This window comes from Manacus vitellinus, unplaced genomic scaffold (genome assembly GCF_001715985.3).
Source record: "Manacus vitellinus isolate BGI_N305 unplaced genomic scaffold, ASM171598v3 scaffold_25_pilon, whole genome shotgun sequence".
Lineage (NCBI taxonomy): Eukaryota > Metazoa > Chordata > Aves > Passeriformes > Pipridae > Manacus > Manacus vitellinus.
The window spans coordinates 9,076,204-9,089,702 of NW_021939882.1; the positions used below are offsets into that span (position 1 = coordinate 9,076,204).

At 39.8% G+C, this 13,499-nt stretch overlaps 1 protein-coding gene across 1 annotated transcript in view; it reads left to right on the forward strand.

Moving 5' to 3' along the window:
• DOCK2 (dedicator of cytokinesis 2) overlaps nt 1-13,499 on the forward strand; it is a 175,459-nt gene that overhangs the window by 19,765 nt on the left and 142,195 nt on the right. The window contains exons 11-21 of the mRNA XM_029960275.1: nt 468-543; nt 1,511-1,587; nt 1,960-2,085; nt 2,938-3,062; nt 5,769-5,867; nt 7,270-7,342; nt 7,420-7,523; nt 9,714-9,897; nt 9,993-10,090; nt 11,392-11,481; nt 11,728-11,828. Coding sequence (XP_029816135.1) covers nt 468-543; nt 1,511-1,587; nt 1,960-2,085; nt 2,938-3,062; nt 5,769-5,867; nt 7,270-7,342; nt 7,420-7,523; nt 9,714-9,897; nt 9,993-10,090; nt 11,392-11,481; nt 11,728-11,828 — 1,153 coding nt within the window. The remainder of the gene's footprint in view (nt 1-467; nt 544-1,510; nt 1,588-1,959; nt 2,086-2,937; nt 3,063-5,768; nt 5,868-7,269; nt 7,343-7,419; nt 7,524-9,713; nt 9,898-9,992; nt 10,091-11,391; nt 11,482-11,727; nt 11,829-13,499) is intronic.

The window sequence follows — 13,499 nt, forward strand, 5'->3', positions numbered from 1 at the left end:
GATTAGTTATTTATTATTAATTATATGATAATGCAATTATTAAGTGTATAATTAAGTACACAATAATACAAGTAATTGTTATTAATTTTTAATTATATTATTATTAATTTCCTGGCTGCATAACTTCCTGCTAAGTGCAAATGAAAGCACAGTGGCAGAGTTTAATGATAGAATTCCTTGCAAATGAAATCAAGCCCATGATTATGTTCCCAAAGCATCACCAATGCACTCATACCTCTATTCCCAGGATTAGACCACAACTAGTCTGAATTCTCCCTTTTCTCAAGGTTTGTAGTGTGGACTTTGCACTAAATGCTCTGCCCCACAAACCTGCCCCTGTTGGGCTGCACTGCTTGGTAGTGAAAATCCATATTTCTCAAGAGGAACAAGAACATCGTTCATAGATAAAAAGAGCCCTTTTGCAGAGCTATTATATATTTTAATGATTTTTCTTTTCTCTCCTCTAGTCATGGATATCACAGATATCATAAAAGGGAAAGCTGAAAGTGATGAAGAAAAGCAGCACTTCATTCCCTTTCACCCGTAAGACACTCCTAGATCTCTCTTTGATAAGCACAAGAATATTTATCTGTCTCTTTAGCTCTAACAACCTGAAATGGTTGAAGAATAAGTTTTCCTTTTAGTAATTTTATGCTGTAACAATGTTATGCTGTTCATTATTTAAGTGTGACTTGAAAAGGCATTTAGGACTTGACAGGGATTCCACAGCATGTTAAATAAATGTATAATTCTATGAATGTGCTCCTTCAGACAGCTGGTACCACATCCTATTTCACAAAACCAAGCCAAATAGTTACCCCTACTCCACAGTAAGTTTTACAAGCACAGGTAGCTACTAATTTATGAACTTGGTTCTGTGTTGAATTTGAGAAAAATCTGAGAAAAAAATGGGTTTCCTTTAAAAAGTAATAGAATTATCACATATTATTTTCAAAAGGAATGCCAGACCAGCTGCCTAAAACTGTGATGCTCACAGATCCAATGCAGAGATTCCAGTATTTACTGGGAAGATCTTTGTGCATCCCACCTAGCACTGCTGCCCTGTGCTGTGGAGAATAAATTTAATTCTGAAAGACCCAGCTATGACACACTGGTTTATTATTTCTCTTGTTTCCAAATTGATCCAACGTGTTGGTTGTGTGAGAATTTCTTTCTAAGCTCAGAAGCAGCTGATAAAAGTTCCAAGTTCATTTCTCTAGCTGTTTATCAGGGAGAGTGGAGGGGGCTGGAGGGGCAGGTTGGTGAGGGTGTTCCCATGGTCACTGTGGCCCCAAATGCCATCCTGAGCTGGTCACTGAATCTTTTTCATTTCTGTGTACACAGAACTGAAAGGGGGTGGGCTGGAACTTGAGGGAGAGAGAATGAAATTATAGAACATATCACAAGAGGGTCCAGTCCAGCAAAGAAGACTGAGGCTGTTTGTCATTTATGTTCTGGTCTGACCTATTTAGCACTTAATTCCTAACAGACATTGCTGTTTCTCCTGCAGGGTAGTGGCAGAGAATGATTTTTTACACAGCCTCCTAAGCAAAATCACTGCTTCCAAAGGAGACAGTGGGGGACAAGGTAAAGTGCATTTCTATTATTTTCTTTTAAATAACAAGGTGTTTTTGTGACACTTCATTTTATATTGTTTGCCTTTTAAACACATTGGTTTATGTTAGAGCTGTAGCACCACCATGGTGGTGGGTCAACTTTGAAGCTGGAAGTGAAGAATCATGAGTTTGTTGCAGAATCTTAGAGGCTGATTAAACTGGTAGAGGCACTTTTGGACTACAGGGCTTTTACTTTCATCTTCAGGAAGTGAGGAAAGTGAATTCTTATCCCTGCTTTCCTGAGTGGAAGAGGCAATTATTTGAAGACAGGTTATTTTTTTCCCTACCAGAAATGCAATTTTTTCCCCCCCTCCTTTTTTTTATTTTTTTTTCCTATTAACAGGTGTCTGGGTGACTGTGAAAATGCTGGTTGGAGATGTGATTCAGACTAGAAAGGACTACCCACACCTGGTGGACAGAACCACTGTTGTTGCTAGAAAGCTGGGATTCCCTGAAATCATCATGCCAGGTAGGAGGTGCTTTGTTCTGGAATAGGAAGGGACTTTTTCCTCTCATTCCCTCTTTTAATGAGCAGCAGCTGCAGCCTTGCTTAGTTCTGTAAGGGGTAACTCAGAGGCTCTTTAGAATTCACTCTAATATTGTTCCAGTATTAAAGGTTTATATAAAACAGTGAAATCCTTGGAAAATATTTGCTGGCACTGAAACAGAAAAAATAAAATCAAGACAGTGAGGGATAATCCTGTCTCCTTGTACATTGTTTTCATGTCCTGCCAGTAGATTATGGTGGGTGTCACTTCAATTTTTAATTACCCTTGTTTTTATTGTAACTTATCACTGTTCTTTGCTAAGAATAAACATATGAGTTTACAATCTTTTTTTTTTTTAATTTATGACAAGATATCTTCCAATTGAAATCCCTCTCTATGCAGTGCTTCTTTTTTTGAAAAAACAAAAACAAAACCAACCATCTTAAGCCTTTCCCTCCTAACCTAAGTAAAATTTCGATACTTTTTGAAGTCATAGGAATTTGTTGACAGGAGAAAATTAAACCTCGAAGCTCCCTCTAGAAAGAGAGCTGTGAATTTGGGGAAAATTCCTACTGGATCATCCTCCACCTCACCAGCAGGTGTCGGGGCAGGACGAGAATTCCTTCGAGTCCCTCGGAGAGCTCCTTATTGTTGCGTTCGTCATCACGTCGTAGTTTCTCTTTAGCTAAGAATAAAAACTGAAAAATTAAGTTCAGATGGAAAATAATGCAATTTTATCTGTTTCAAAAAAGGAGATACTTGTGTGAAGTTCAGTTGACCCTTTGCTCTCACAGCATTTTAATTGATTTTTAACCTTTCGATTTGTTTTTTAGGAGATATAAGAAATGACATATATATTACACTGCTGTATGGAGATTTTGATAAATACAATAAAACAACTCAGAGGAATGTGGAAGTGATCATGTGTGTCTGTGATGAAGAAGGAAAAGTGTTGCCAGTAAGTCTTCTTTTTTTTTTTCTGTATGAAAAACATACAGAAACATGAGTTGTGTTTTTGAAGTAAGACTTAACTACCTTATACATTTTTAGAAAATAACATTATTCAAAGACTTGCTAATCCCTTACTTGTGTCAGCTTATGACATCTTGTGACAGACAAGTTTTATGATGTTTAAAGTGATCTATCTATTAAAGCCCTATAAATGTCTTCCATAAAACTGTAACAAGGAATAACATTGAATGACCTATTTAAGCTGTGCCAAGGAACAAATGCTGATTCTGACAATTACTGCATTCTTACTCTGGGGTTTTTCTTGTGGGAATTCCCAGAGGAATTCAACTTGCACATTAAAATGTCAGAAGTACCATTTCTGCTAATAACAAACCCTTGGTTCATGCCAGGATTTGTGTCATTGTCCCTTGAATTAAGTACATGGCAAAGAATGAATTAAGTGGCGACAATCAGACCTGCAACATAAATGTTTGCAGTGTCTTTTTGCTTGTCTATTCCTATTTTGAAGATCTTTTCTTTTCCTTGGGGGTTTATCACCAGTTTGGTATTCAGGGGGATTTTTGACCTTTCCTTTTCTGAGCTTTGTGTTGTTGTGATCATGAGGATGAAATCATAATGACACTCCCTGAGACAAAATAAAGATGGAGTAACTCACCGTGGTTCACAACTTGCAGAAATGTTTTTATGACCTAAAATGTAACTTTAAAGCTCTAGTGAAGAGAATCCTAAACCCACATAATGCTTAAGGTCCACAGAACAAATTGTAACTGGTTACAAAGCACTACCTGTACCTATGGCAGCACCCAACCACGACTTGCATGCACACAAATTATTCTGTATTCTGTCTAATCACAGTTAATATGCTTAAAATACATAGACACCAAAGTATTCCTGAAAGAATTAAAGCTATTACAATGCATTAAATCTTGCATTCCAATATTCTGTATGTTCAGTTCTGCAAATAGTAGGAGAAAGTGGATTTGTCACATTGTGTACGAGCTGAAACACCACACCAGCTTTCTGTAGGTAAAGTGCCTTAGACATGTTTAAGCAACATGTTGAGGAGTCAGTTGAAATGCTGTTGATTGCAACTAATAAAACAAGTAATTGGTTTTCCCTTTTAGCATCTAAAAAAACCCCCAGCCAATAATTGATATTAATTTCAATGTTTCCCGTTATCCAGATATATGTTCACTACACTGGAAACTGGCTCTGTTTAGGTATCAAAACAGTTTCAGAATAGTTGCAGAACCAGCCCTGGTTTTACTGTTGTACAAGTAACTTTTGTTCCAAGTGAATGCCACAGGATACATTCAAACAAGTGGGTGCATGAACCTTGAAGGATCTCTGCTCAGGCAGATGAGACCCAGCTTTCTGCTGTTAAATCACTGTGACCAGAGTGTACAAATCATCCTCAGGCAGCAGCATCACACCCTTCTGCTCCCAGGGCACCCTGGGGTTTGAAGCAGGCTTCTGACACTGCTTCCTTCATGCACTTCAGGTTCATGTCTGGTGCCTGGTGAGGTGTCAGGCATCTTGCTGCTCCAGTGATCAGCATTACAGGTCAGCCAGACCGGGCAGATGCAGGTCAAGTGTCTTCACAGAGTCACTAAAAAACCCTGAATTCCTTGGTTGCCACAGCTTTTGAACTTGACCAAACCTTTAACTTGCATCTTAGTTCTGATAGTCTTTAGACAGTGGGAAAATTTGAAGTGTTTGATATCTGTGCCTATACAATGTTCAGTTTGGAAGGCAGCTCTGGTGGCAGCCAAGCACTTCTGAGATTCTGCTGGAATAGAGCATTTTAAAGTAAATGGAGTAAAAAATAGAATAATGAAGCTAGATTTATTTCTTTTCCCTTTGTGTGTTTCTTATACTAATTGAGGTGATGTCTTGGTTACTTAAATTCATCAGTTGGAGAAATCAAATCTGTTGCATGTTCCTCACAGCGCTCTTAGACTCTGCTGTGTGACCCCTGTAAATCGCGATTACACTGGCCCTGCCCACAGATCGGGGCAAATGTTTATTTTCATTGTGTTCACAGGCTTGGAAAGCGCTGTATCTTCACATCAGCGCTTCCCCTCTGTTGGTGCTGTCATTACTATTCAATTTTAAATGAGGCCATGTCTAAATTCAAACCGGCTGGGAGGGCAGGGTGCTGAGCCTGGGGCTGAGCTTGAGCTCAGTTTGAGCTGGGCTGAGCCTGAGCTCGGATAAGCCTGGGGCTGAGCCTGAGCTCGGATGAGCCTGGGGCTGAGCCTGGGGCTGAGTTTGAGCTGAGCTGGGCTGAGCCTGGGGCTGAGTTTAAACTGAGCTGAGCCTGGGTTGAGCCTGGGGCTGGAGCTGAGCTGAGCCTGGGTTGAGCCTGGGGCTGAGTTTGAGCTGAGCTGAGCCTGGGTTGAGCCTAGGCTGGGAGATGAGCTGGCTGGGCTGAGCCTTGGGCGGCTGGCTGGGCGAGCTGGGCTGCTAGCTTGGCTGCTAGCCTAGGCTGGGGCTGGGCTGGCCTGCGCTGAGCCTTGCTGGCTCGGGCTGGGCGCGGTCGCTGCGTTGATGCCGCATCCCCCTTGGGGATTCCCGGGTCGGGACTGCCGAGGGCGGCTCTTTTCGGCGGTTCTTTGGTTTTGCTCAAGTTACAAAAATCCCCGCAAATTAACGAGGCACTAAGCGCTGTTTTTTCCCCTCCTTTTGTCAGAACGCCGTGTGTCTGGGCGCTGGGGACAAGCCCGTGAGCGAGTACAGATCGGTGGTTTACTATCAGGTCAAACAGCCGCGTTGGATGGAGACCCTGAAGGTACCGCTGGGATGCTTCTCGCTCTTTTCACTTCGGAGTATCTCACGCAGAAAGGTTGCACAGCATCAGCTTTTTCTAAAGAACATCTTGGCCCTGATACAGCTGAAGGAAGGAGCCTTAGTCATACATCGGTTATTAGAGATACACAATCACCCAGCCTTGAAATTTGGCCTAGAAAATGATGTTGGGATTCTGTTCAGCAGAGAGGATGAGATCAGCTCAGATAACCTCGTGTCCTAACAGTGCTTGTCAAAAGTGAAAGATTGCACTTGTTTCACCGTGGTGAAACAACAGAGATTAGCAGCTTCAATTAAAAAACAAACAAACAAACCAATCAAAGGGAAGTGCCCCACCCACCCCTTCTCATGATTTTAGAGAGAAAAAAACTGCCTTGGTTTTCTTTAGAGGCACACTTAATAATTATCTAATCAAGCTTTAATGTCTGTGGTTGGAAAATGCCCAGAAGCTGCCAGAAATGGTTCTTATAAAGCATGTATGAGGCTTCCTAGCAAGCATAATTTCTTTTTAAGACAAAATAGCCATGTATGACAAGTCTGCAATTATTACCTAAAGGTGTGTTGCTGTGATTGTGCAGCAGAGGGAGGGAATGGAAGTGTAATTTCCAACAGAAGCTAATTTGTTGTTTTGAAAATATTGACTCATTCTGTTTATTGCTTACTTTACTTGTTACTTTTGAAAATTATTCTGTAGTTCAGACTTGTGCACAGAAGTAATAACAGTAGATCCTGTTGAAAAGTGTAGTTAACACGGAGGAGTGTTATGTAGTCAGATTTGTAAAGGGAAGTTGTGAATGGACACAAAGGAGTGCAAGTCTTGAAAGTTTAGAACTATAAACCTGATAACATGAAAATTCTTGCTTTTTCTTATGTTGTTGGCCTTTTTTGTTGTGTGTTTGCCCCAAAGGTTATGTATTAAGAATAAAGCACCTGAGAGTTGCTGTGATTTTACTCAAGGCTGTGATGCTAAATTTAATCACAAAAACATAGTCTATTTATTTTGCTAGAATTTTCATACTTTTTTCACTTGTTTATTAAACCAGTTGTCAGAAATGTGAAAGTTGCATAGTGCAGCTGGATAATTCTTTGGTTAAGGGGGTGAGTAAGACTTGCAGTGGGGTTATTTTCTAGCACACAAGCAGCTGTGTGCATTAACTGTGTCCTGTGCTTCATTTCTTTGGTTTTAGGCTTTGAGCGAAGTCTAACAGATCGTTCCTTATCAGCCACCACTTCTGTTACTCAATAGTTTCAAGTGGCCTGTGAAAGGAGTTAGGAAAGCAGCAGAAGTGGTGCTTGTTTATTCTAAAATAGGAGCTCATCACACCTGAAACCACTTTCCACCTCCACCCCCCTAACTCTCCTCTTGTTTTCTGATTTTGCCAAAGGTGGCAGTGCCCATTGAGGACATGCAGAGGATTCACCTGCGCTTCATGTTCAGGCACAGGTCGACTCAAGAGTGTGAGTAGGGAATTCTGACTGTGGGGAATTTTAATTCATTGGTGAGTAGCCAACTGAAAGTCTTTTTTGCTCTTCAGCCAAAGATAAAGGAGAAAAGAATTTTGCAATGGCTTACATAAGGCTGATGAAGGAGGATGGAACAACTCTGCAGGATGGTATCCATGATTTGTTAGTCTTAAAGGTATTGCCTCGATTTTCTTCCTTTTTTCCCCTCACAGCACACTTTTTTTCCACTGTTCTCTTTGACTGCTTTGCATCTTTACTTAGTGATAGACTGATTTTACTATTCTATCAAAGATAATATGCTTTTCATCTGAAAAAAACGCTGTAACTTGTCCCACGTTCAGTAAATGTTGCTCTGAGTTTCAGTCAGAAATTATTTAAGAGCAATTAGAGGTGTTTACTCTTAGGACTTTTTCACTGATATTTTTGGTTTTGGCCATCTGCAATATAGAGAAAGTTATGCTGAAGCTCAGCAGCTGGGTGGGTACCATTACTCTTGCTGAAGGGAGGGAATTGTTTGGTTTGTTTAAAATCTTTGTCACATGAATAATCTGGGAATGCAGTCTTAATGAACTGGTTGTTTGGAACTGCTCTGTGTAGGGGATACAGAAGTAAAAGCTTCAGGAGTCTGATTTTTGGATGTGAAGAATAGTTTTGGCTGGCCCTGATAGGACACAAGCAGCATCTTTGGCTTTGTGAACTGAAGCAAGGGATGTTTCAAGACCTTGGTTTGGGTTCCCCCCCACCTTGGAGAATGGTGTTTAGCAGGAACCAAGAACCAGAAATCACTCCCAACACAAAAGAAACTTCTCAGGGCTCTTTTCAGTCAACTAGGTTGCTGTGATATCAATAGCAAGTGAGATGCATCCAACTAAATCAAGTTGCTTAGGTAATCCAAAAAAAAGATTGATGGCAGTGTGTAGTTATTTATCTTGTCTTCATTGAAAATTGATAAATACTGAGACTGGAAGGAAAATAACCATCACATATGACAGTGTGGGTAATGTTGGTTATGAAATTCCACCTAATTCGTTTCTGCATCAGCCCAGTAATTTTTTCTTAAGTGACAGCATGGATGAGAAATGCTAAACAGAGTTGACCTAATTTATGGTTGTGAAAAATAGACAGATTTTCTGACATATGTTTGCCTATTCTAGTATTAAAAGCAGTAATTGTAAGCTGTAAGTATTTAAAGCAGTCATACATCTGGCCTCTCAAAACAAGTAATTTGAAAACTGCCAATTTTAAACAGTGTACTGTACTTTAATGCCTTCAGGCATTGGATCTTTTTGATAGACTTTCAAATCAAAATTTCAAGTCTTTTCCCCATTGTCTGTCTAAATTGTCTCAAAAAGAGGAGGTCAGGAGTTTCTTTTGGTTCCAGAAACTCTGAGAGTACTTATTTGGCAAGCTTGATACAATCAGACATGTTAGTAATGTCTTCTGGTTTGCTGCATAAGGATTTTGCCTCTTGTCTAAGTCTCTTATAGTCAATTTTTAACTTTACCTCTTGTTTGATAGGAAGTAGGAACTGTACATCTCTGGTCACTGAATCAGATAAATACCCCAAGGCTTTAAAACATCTTTCTAGATTTTTGGTTTTGTAACTCCTTGTTTGTGCACAGCTGTAGACTGAAGGGCTGCAGTAGAGTCCTATCTGTCATGGGGTTGTAGCTTTATGTGACACCTCAAACTAAACAGGGAGATTTTCTGAAGTAGTTTTGTTAAAGAGAAGCTCCTTTCTGTAAACAGTGAGGAGCGTGATTTTTATTGCCTTTGCCTAAAATTACTTTCTTGTCTGGGGAATAATAAGTTGAGACACAGAAAATATGCAAGGGTTGTGGCACAAAACTTGATGGAGGGAAAAATACCTGTTGGCTCTCTGGTTTTGTACTGTTCATTCTATTGAAAACCATAAATACTGTGATACTTGTCACTTAGTTACTGCAGTGTATTGTCTGATTTAAAATTCAACCTTACCGTGTCTTTATCTTTTATATTAAAGGTCCAGTCCTCAAGGTGATGCTCAACAGTCTATTGTGTTCCATAGGTATTGACATTTTAAGCAAAGATTGGCTCTTGTTTTTACTCTGCCAGTGATGTCACCCCTCACAGTCCCTTAGTGCACCTTAAAACACAGACCTGCATGATTTCAGTGAGGTATTTTCCCTGCATGCTCATTTCTGCCTTTCTTTCTGACTAACACTGACTCCTGTAGGAGCCACACTGGGACTTGAGGATCCTTTAGTGCATTGGCTGAAGTCCACGGAAACAGAGATTTTTGTTTACTTCTCTAGAAAACACAACATAAGCCTACTTTTAAATCCAGTGGCTTGTAGTATGTGATGGCTGGTGTGTTGTTTTTCAGGGGGACAGTAAGAAAATGGAGGATGCTGGTGCTTATTTGACATTACCTTCCACACGTCAGCACGTGGAGAACAAAGGAGCAACCTTAGTCAGGAGCTCGAGTATCGTGGGGGGGCTCTCAGTGAGCTCCAGAGATGCATTTTACATTTCAACCCTGGTTTGTTCCACCAAGCTGACTCAGAATGGTGGGTATCTTCTGAGCAGGCAGTTTAGAAAGAAGACACTTGCAGCAGTTGATGATAGTTTTAAAGTGAGTGCCTGTCCATCTGTGTTCCATCAGTGGGCTTGCTGGGTCTCTTGAAGTGGAGGATGAAGCCAGAGCTGCTCCAGGAGAACCTGGAGAAGCTGAAGATCGTGGATGGAGAGGAAGTGGTGAAGGTACATCTCTAAATAGTTATTCCAATAACAGTTGTTCTCCCTGTCCCTCCATACCGTGGCAGAGCACGTGGTCAATAGTTCCAAAACGAAAATGAAACTGGAGGCTCAGTCACAGCAAACATTGGAACTGAAAAAGCCTGATGGTTGTACTTTGTTTTTTGATTGTCGTGCAGTTCAATGCCTTTGTCAAGGATCGTTTGCAAAGGACATGAGCAAAGCTCTGCATTAGAGGGAGCAAAAAGCAAACAGCTGGACAGGATTGTTCACTGCTATCCAGCTTTATTCCTACTTGTTGCTCTCACATATCTCTGGTATTGGCTATGGGCTGTGGGGATTTGCAAGATTATTACCAAAACTTGTCTGCTTTCACTGGTAATTAATTTATTGGGATTCTTTTCTTCTCTCTATTGTTTTATGTTGCTGGAAATTTTGTGCCTGAATGGAAAATTCAATACCAGGAATATTATTTTGAACATTGTTGCTTTAGACAGATACATGTATGTCACAGGTCAACTTTTGAGCAAGTGCAGAAAATTTTATAAATGAACTTGATAGAAGATGAAGGCAGTAATGGTAAAAATATTTTCTGTAGTCTCTGTTCAGCTGGTTGTTTTTGTCTATCTGAAACATCACAAACAATTCCTACTGCTTTCTTTGTACTTCTTACTATTAATTTATGTGTTGATATTAAAACCAAGATGTGCTATGTACCCAATGAAGCACTTTATTAATTTAATGAGTATAATGTGAAAAAAAAATGTTAATATTTTGGAAAATGGAAGACACATTTGTATCTTTAAATATAAGCATTAAATGTCTCTGGAGAAGAGGAAGGAGAACTTAAAAAAAAAAAAAAGGGTAGATTTTTTTAACCATTATGTCCCAAGTCACTGGGATACTTTCCTTTGATTTAAAGCAGACTTTGAATCAGACCACAGAAATATGAAGAGCTTTTTTTAATCATCATGTATATGTGAAAATAGCAACTACTAATCTGTGTCACTAAGGAAGTAGGAATGCAGTTTTAGAGAGTTATGTCATTTATATAATATTTTTAGCTTTTCCATAAGCTTTGAGCTAAGCATGTATTATTGATTGCTCATGTGTCTGAGGATGTAGGTTCTTAAAATTAAAGAAACTAGAGCCTAAATCCTTACAAGTGTTTACTGAATTAAAGTGATGTTTCAGTGAAGGTATTAAAATTCTAATTTGAGAGAAACCAAGTCTGCCCTCTGAAAAATGACTTGTGAGGTTTTCAAGTTGAATTGGTCACCAGTTTGTCCTTTCATGTTGTTCTGTAGTTTCTCCAAGACACACTGGATGCCCTGTTTAACATCATGATGGAACATTCCCACAGTAATGAGTATGACATCCTTGTCTTTGATGCACTGGTAAGAGTCAGCACCAAGGATTTCATTTGTCAAAGCAAAGAACCTGATAAGTTTGAATGAGCAACCAAGTGGCTCATTTCGGGGAATTAATCTTTAAATCACTGCAGAGCAGATGGAATATTACTAATTGACTGAAAATCAAGTTTCTTTAAAAACCCTTAAACAGTGAATTATCAGAAATATTTCAGAGGGCTAACATTTAAATTTGAAATGTGGCTGTGGCTAATTCTGTCCATGTCTGTTTAGATCTACATCATTGGGCTCATTGCAGACCGTAAGTTCCAACACTTTAACACTGTTTTGGAAGCCTATATCCAACAGCATTTTAGTGCAACACTGGCATACAAGTAAGTTTGTTTTCTCTTCCTTCTCTTTTTCTTAAACCTCCACCATCATATTAAAGAAAGTAAATCCTGTTTGTGACTTATCTGATGTAATGAATGGTGACTGCTGTTTGGATGTTGCTGTTTGCTTATCTGGAAACAAGCCTGCCTCTGAGACACGTGTGATTATAACTGGAATTAATGAACAAATAGCAAATTATTTGGGGTTAAATGATTCTTGGGCATTTGTTGGTTAAATGATTCTTTGGCATTCAGTTCTGTGGTCTGGATTTTGCTGTGCCTGAGCACTTCACCTGTATCCTGTCAAGTTTATCAAAAGATACTTTGCTGTAAAGCCTCTCCCTTTATATCCCTGGCCTTGAGCTGAAAAGCCTGAAGTGAGGACTTGAGGATGTTCTTAACCCATTTACAGAGGTTTCCACGTATTTTTTTACATCAAGCAAACTCAAGGGGGAAAAAAAAACCTCTTTGGGAACTGTCAAGTCTTCCTATGCATTTCAGTGTGATGTTGCACCAGGAGGGTTTCAGTGCAGTGAAGTGGAATTTTGGTATTTGTTATGTGTTCTGCTGTGAAATGGAGTTTTAGCATTTGTTACATGGTCACGCCAGTGGGCAGGTTGACACCCTTGTGGTGGAGTTTTTTATTTATATTTTTTTAAGTTTTGGAGCTGCCAGACAATACCCAGAGAGGAAGACATGGGTTCACAAAACAGGGTAGAAATTGTGGAGGCATATTATCCAGTAAATTTAATCCTGGATTCCTACTTTATTTAGAAAAGGTTTTAGCAGATGATTGTAGGAAGGGAACATCTTCAGTTAGTGCTGATCTTGGGGAAGTGCTCTAACAGGGTGAATGTGGTTTTATAATCTACCTGAAGCCTTGTTCTGGCAGCTTAATGGGGTGTCAGACTGAAGCAGAACTGTAATTTGGGATATGAATAGTACATGGAAGACTTGAGCTGAAGGTTTGGAATAGTTGAGGATATCTTCTAGTGTCCTGTGCCGAATTTGCATGTTCTAACTCAACAGCAAATGCCACACAAATCATGCACTGGGCCCTGAGTTTGCAGGAGTTGAAAGGCAGCAGTGCCCAACCAGCCCTTTCTCACCTTCCAGGGAAGTTCAAGTTGCATTACTGGGCTCAGAGAGCTCAGGTGCAAACTACATGTCCTTCTTTAATCCTCTCCCACTCCATATGTAATTAGCACATGTAATTTAATGTGTAAATTAATGCCATGGTGAAGGAAGGGCAGGATGGGTACAGAACCTCTCAGGACAGCCTTATTTGCATCAGATATTTCTAAGCCTTGCCTGGCTGGGAGATTGTGATGATTTAATCAAGGGGGTAGAGGCAAAATAATGATGGTTTATGATTGTTCCCCATTTCATGAGTTTTCTTGGCATTATTGATCCCAAGCACATCATGGAAGATTCACTCCGTTTCAAGCATCATTTATTAAATAAACAAGTAGCTGAAAGTGGCCTAATTCCTAGTTAGGAAGGAAATACTGTGTCCCAGACATATTATAACCATGTTATGATATGGTCTGTTGGCCAAACTGTTGGAATTATGTATTTATTCAGCTCCTATTTAGTCATCCCTTCATCCTGGCTTTTCTGGAGTTCTGGGAGGACTCACATTGACCATCGAGGCACTTGGAGTGGGCTGCCCTT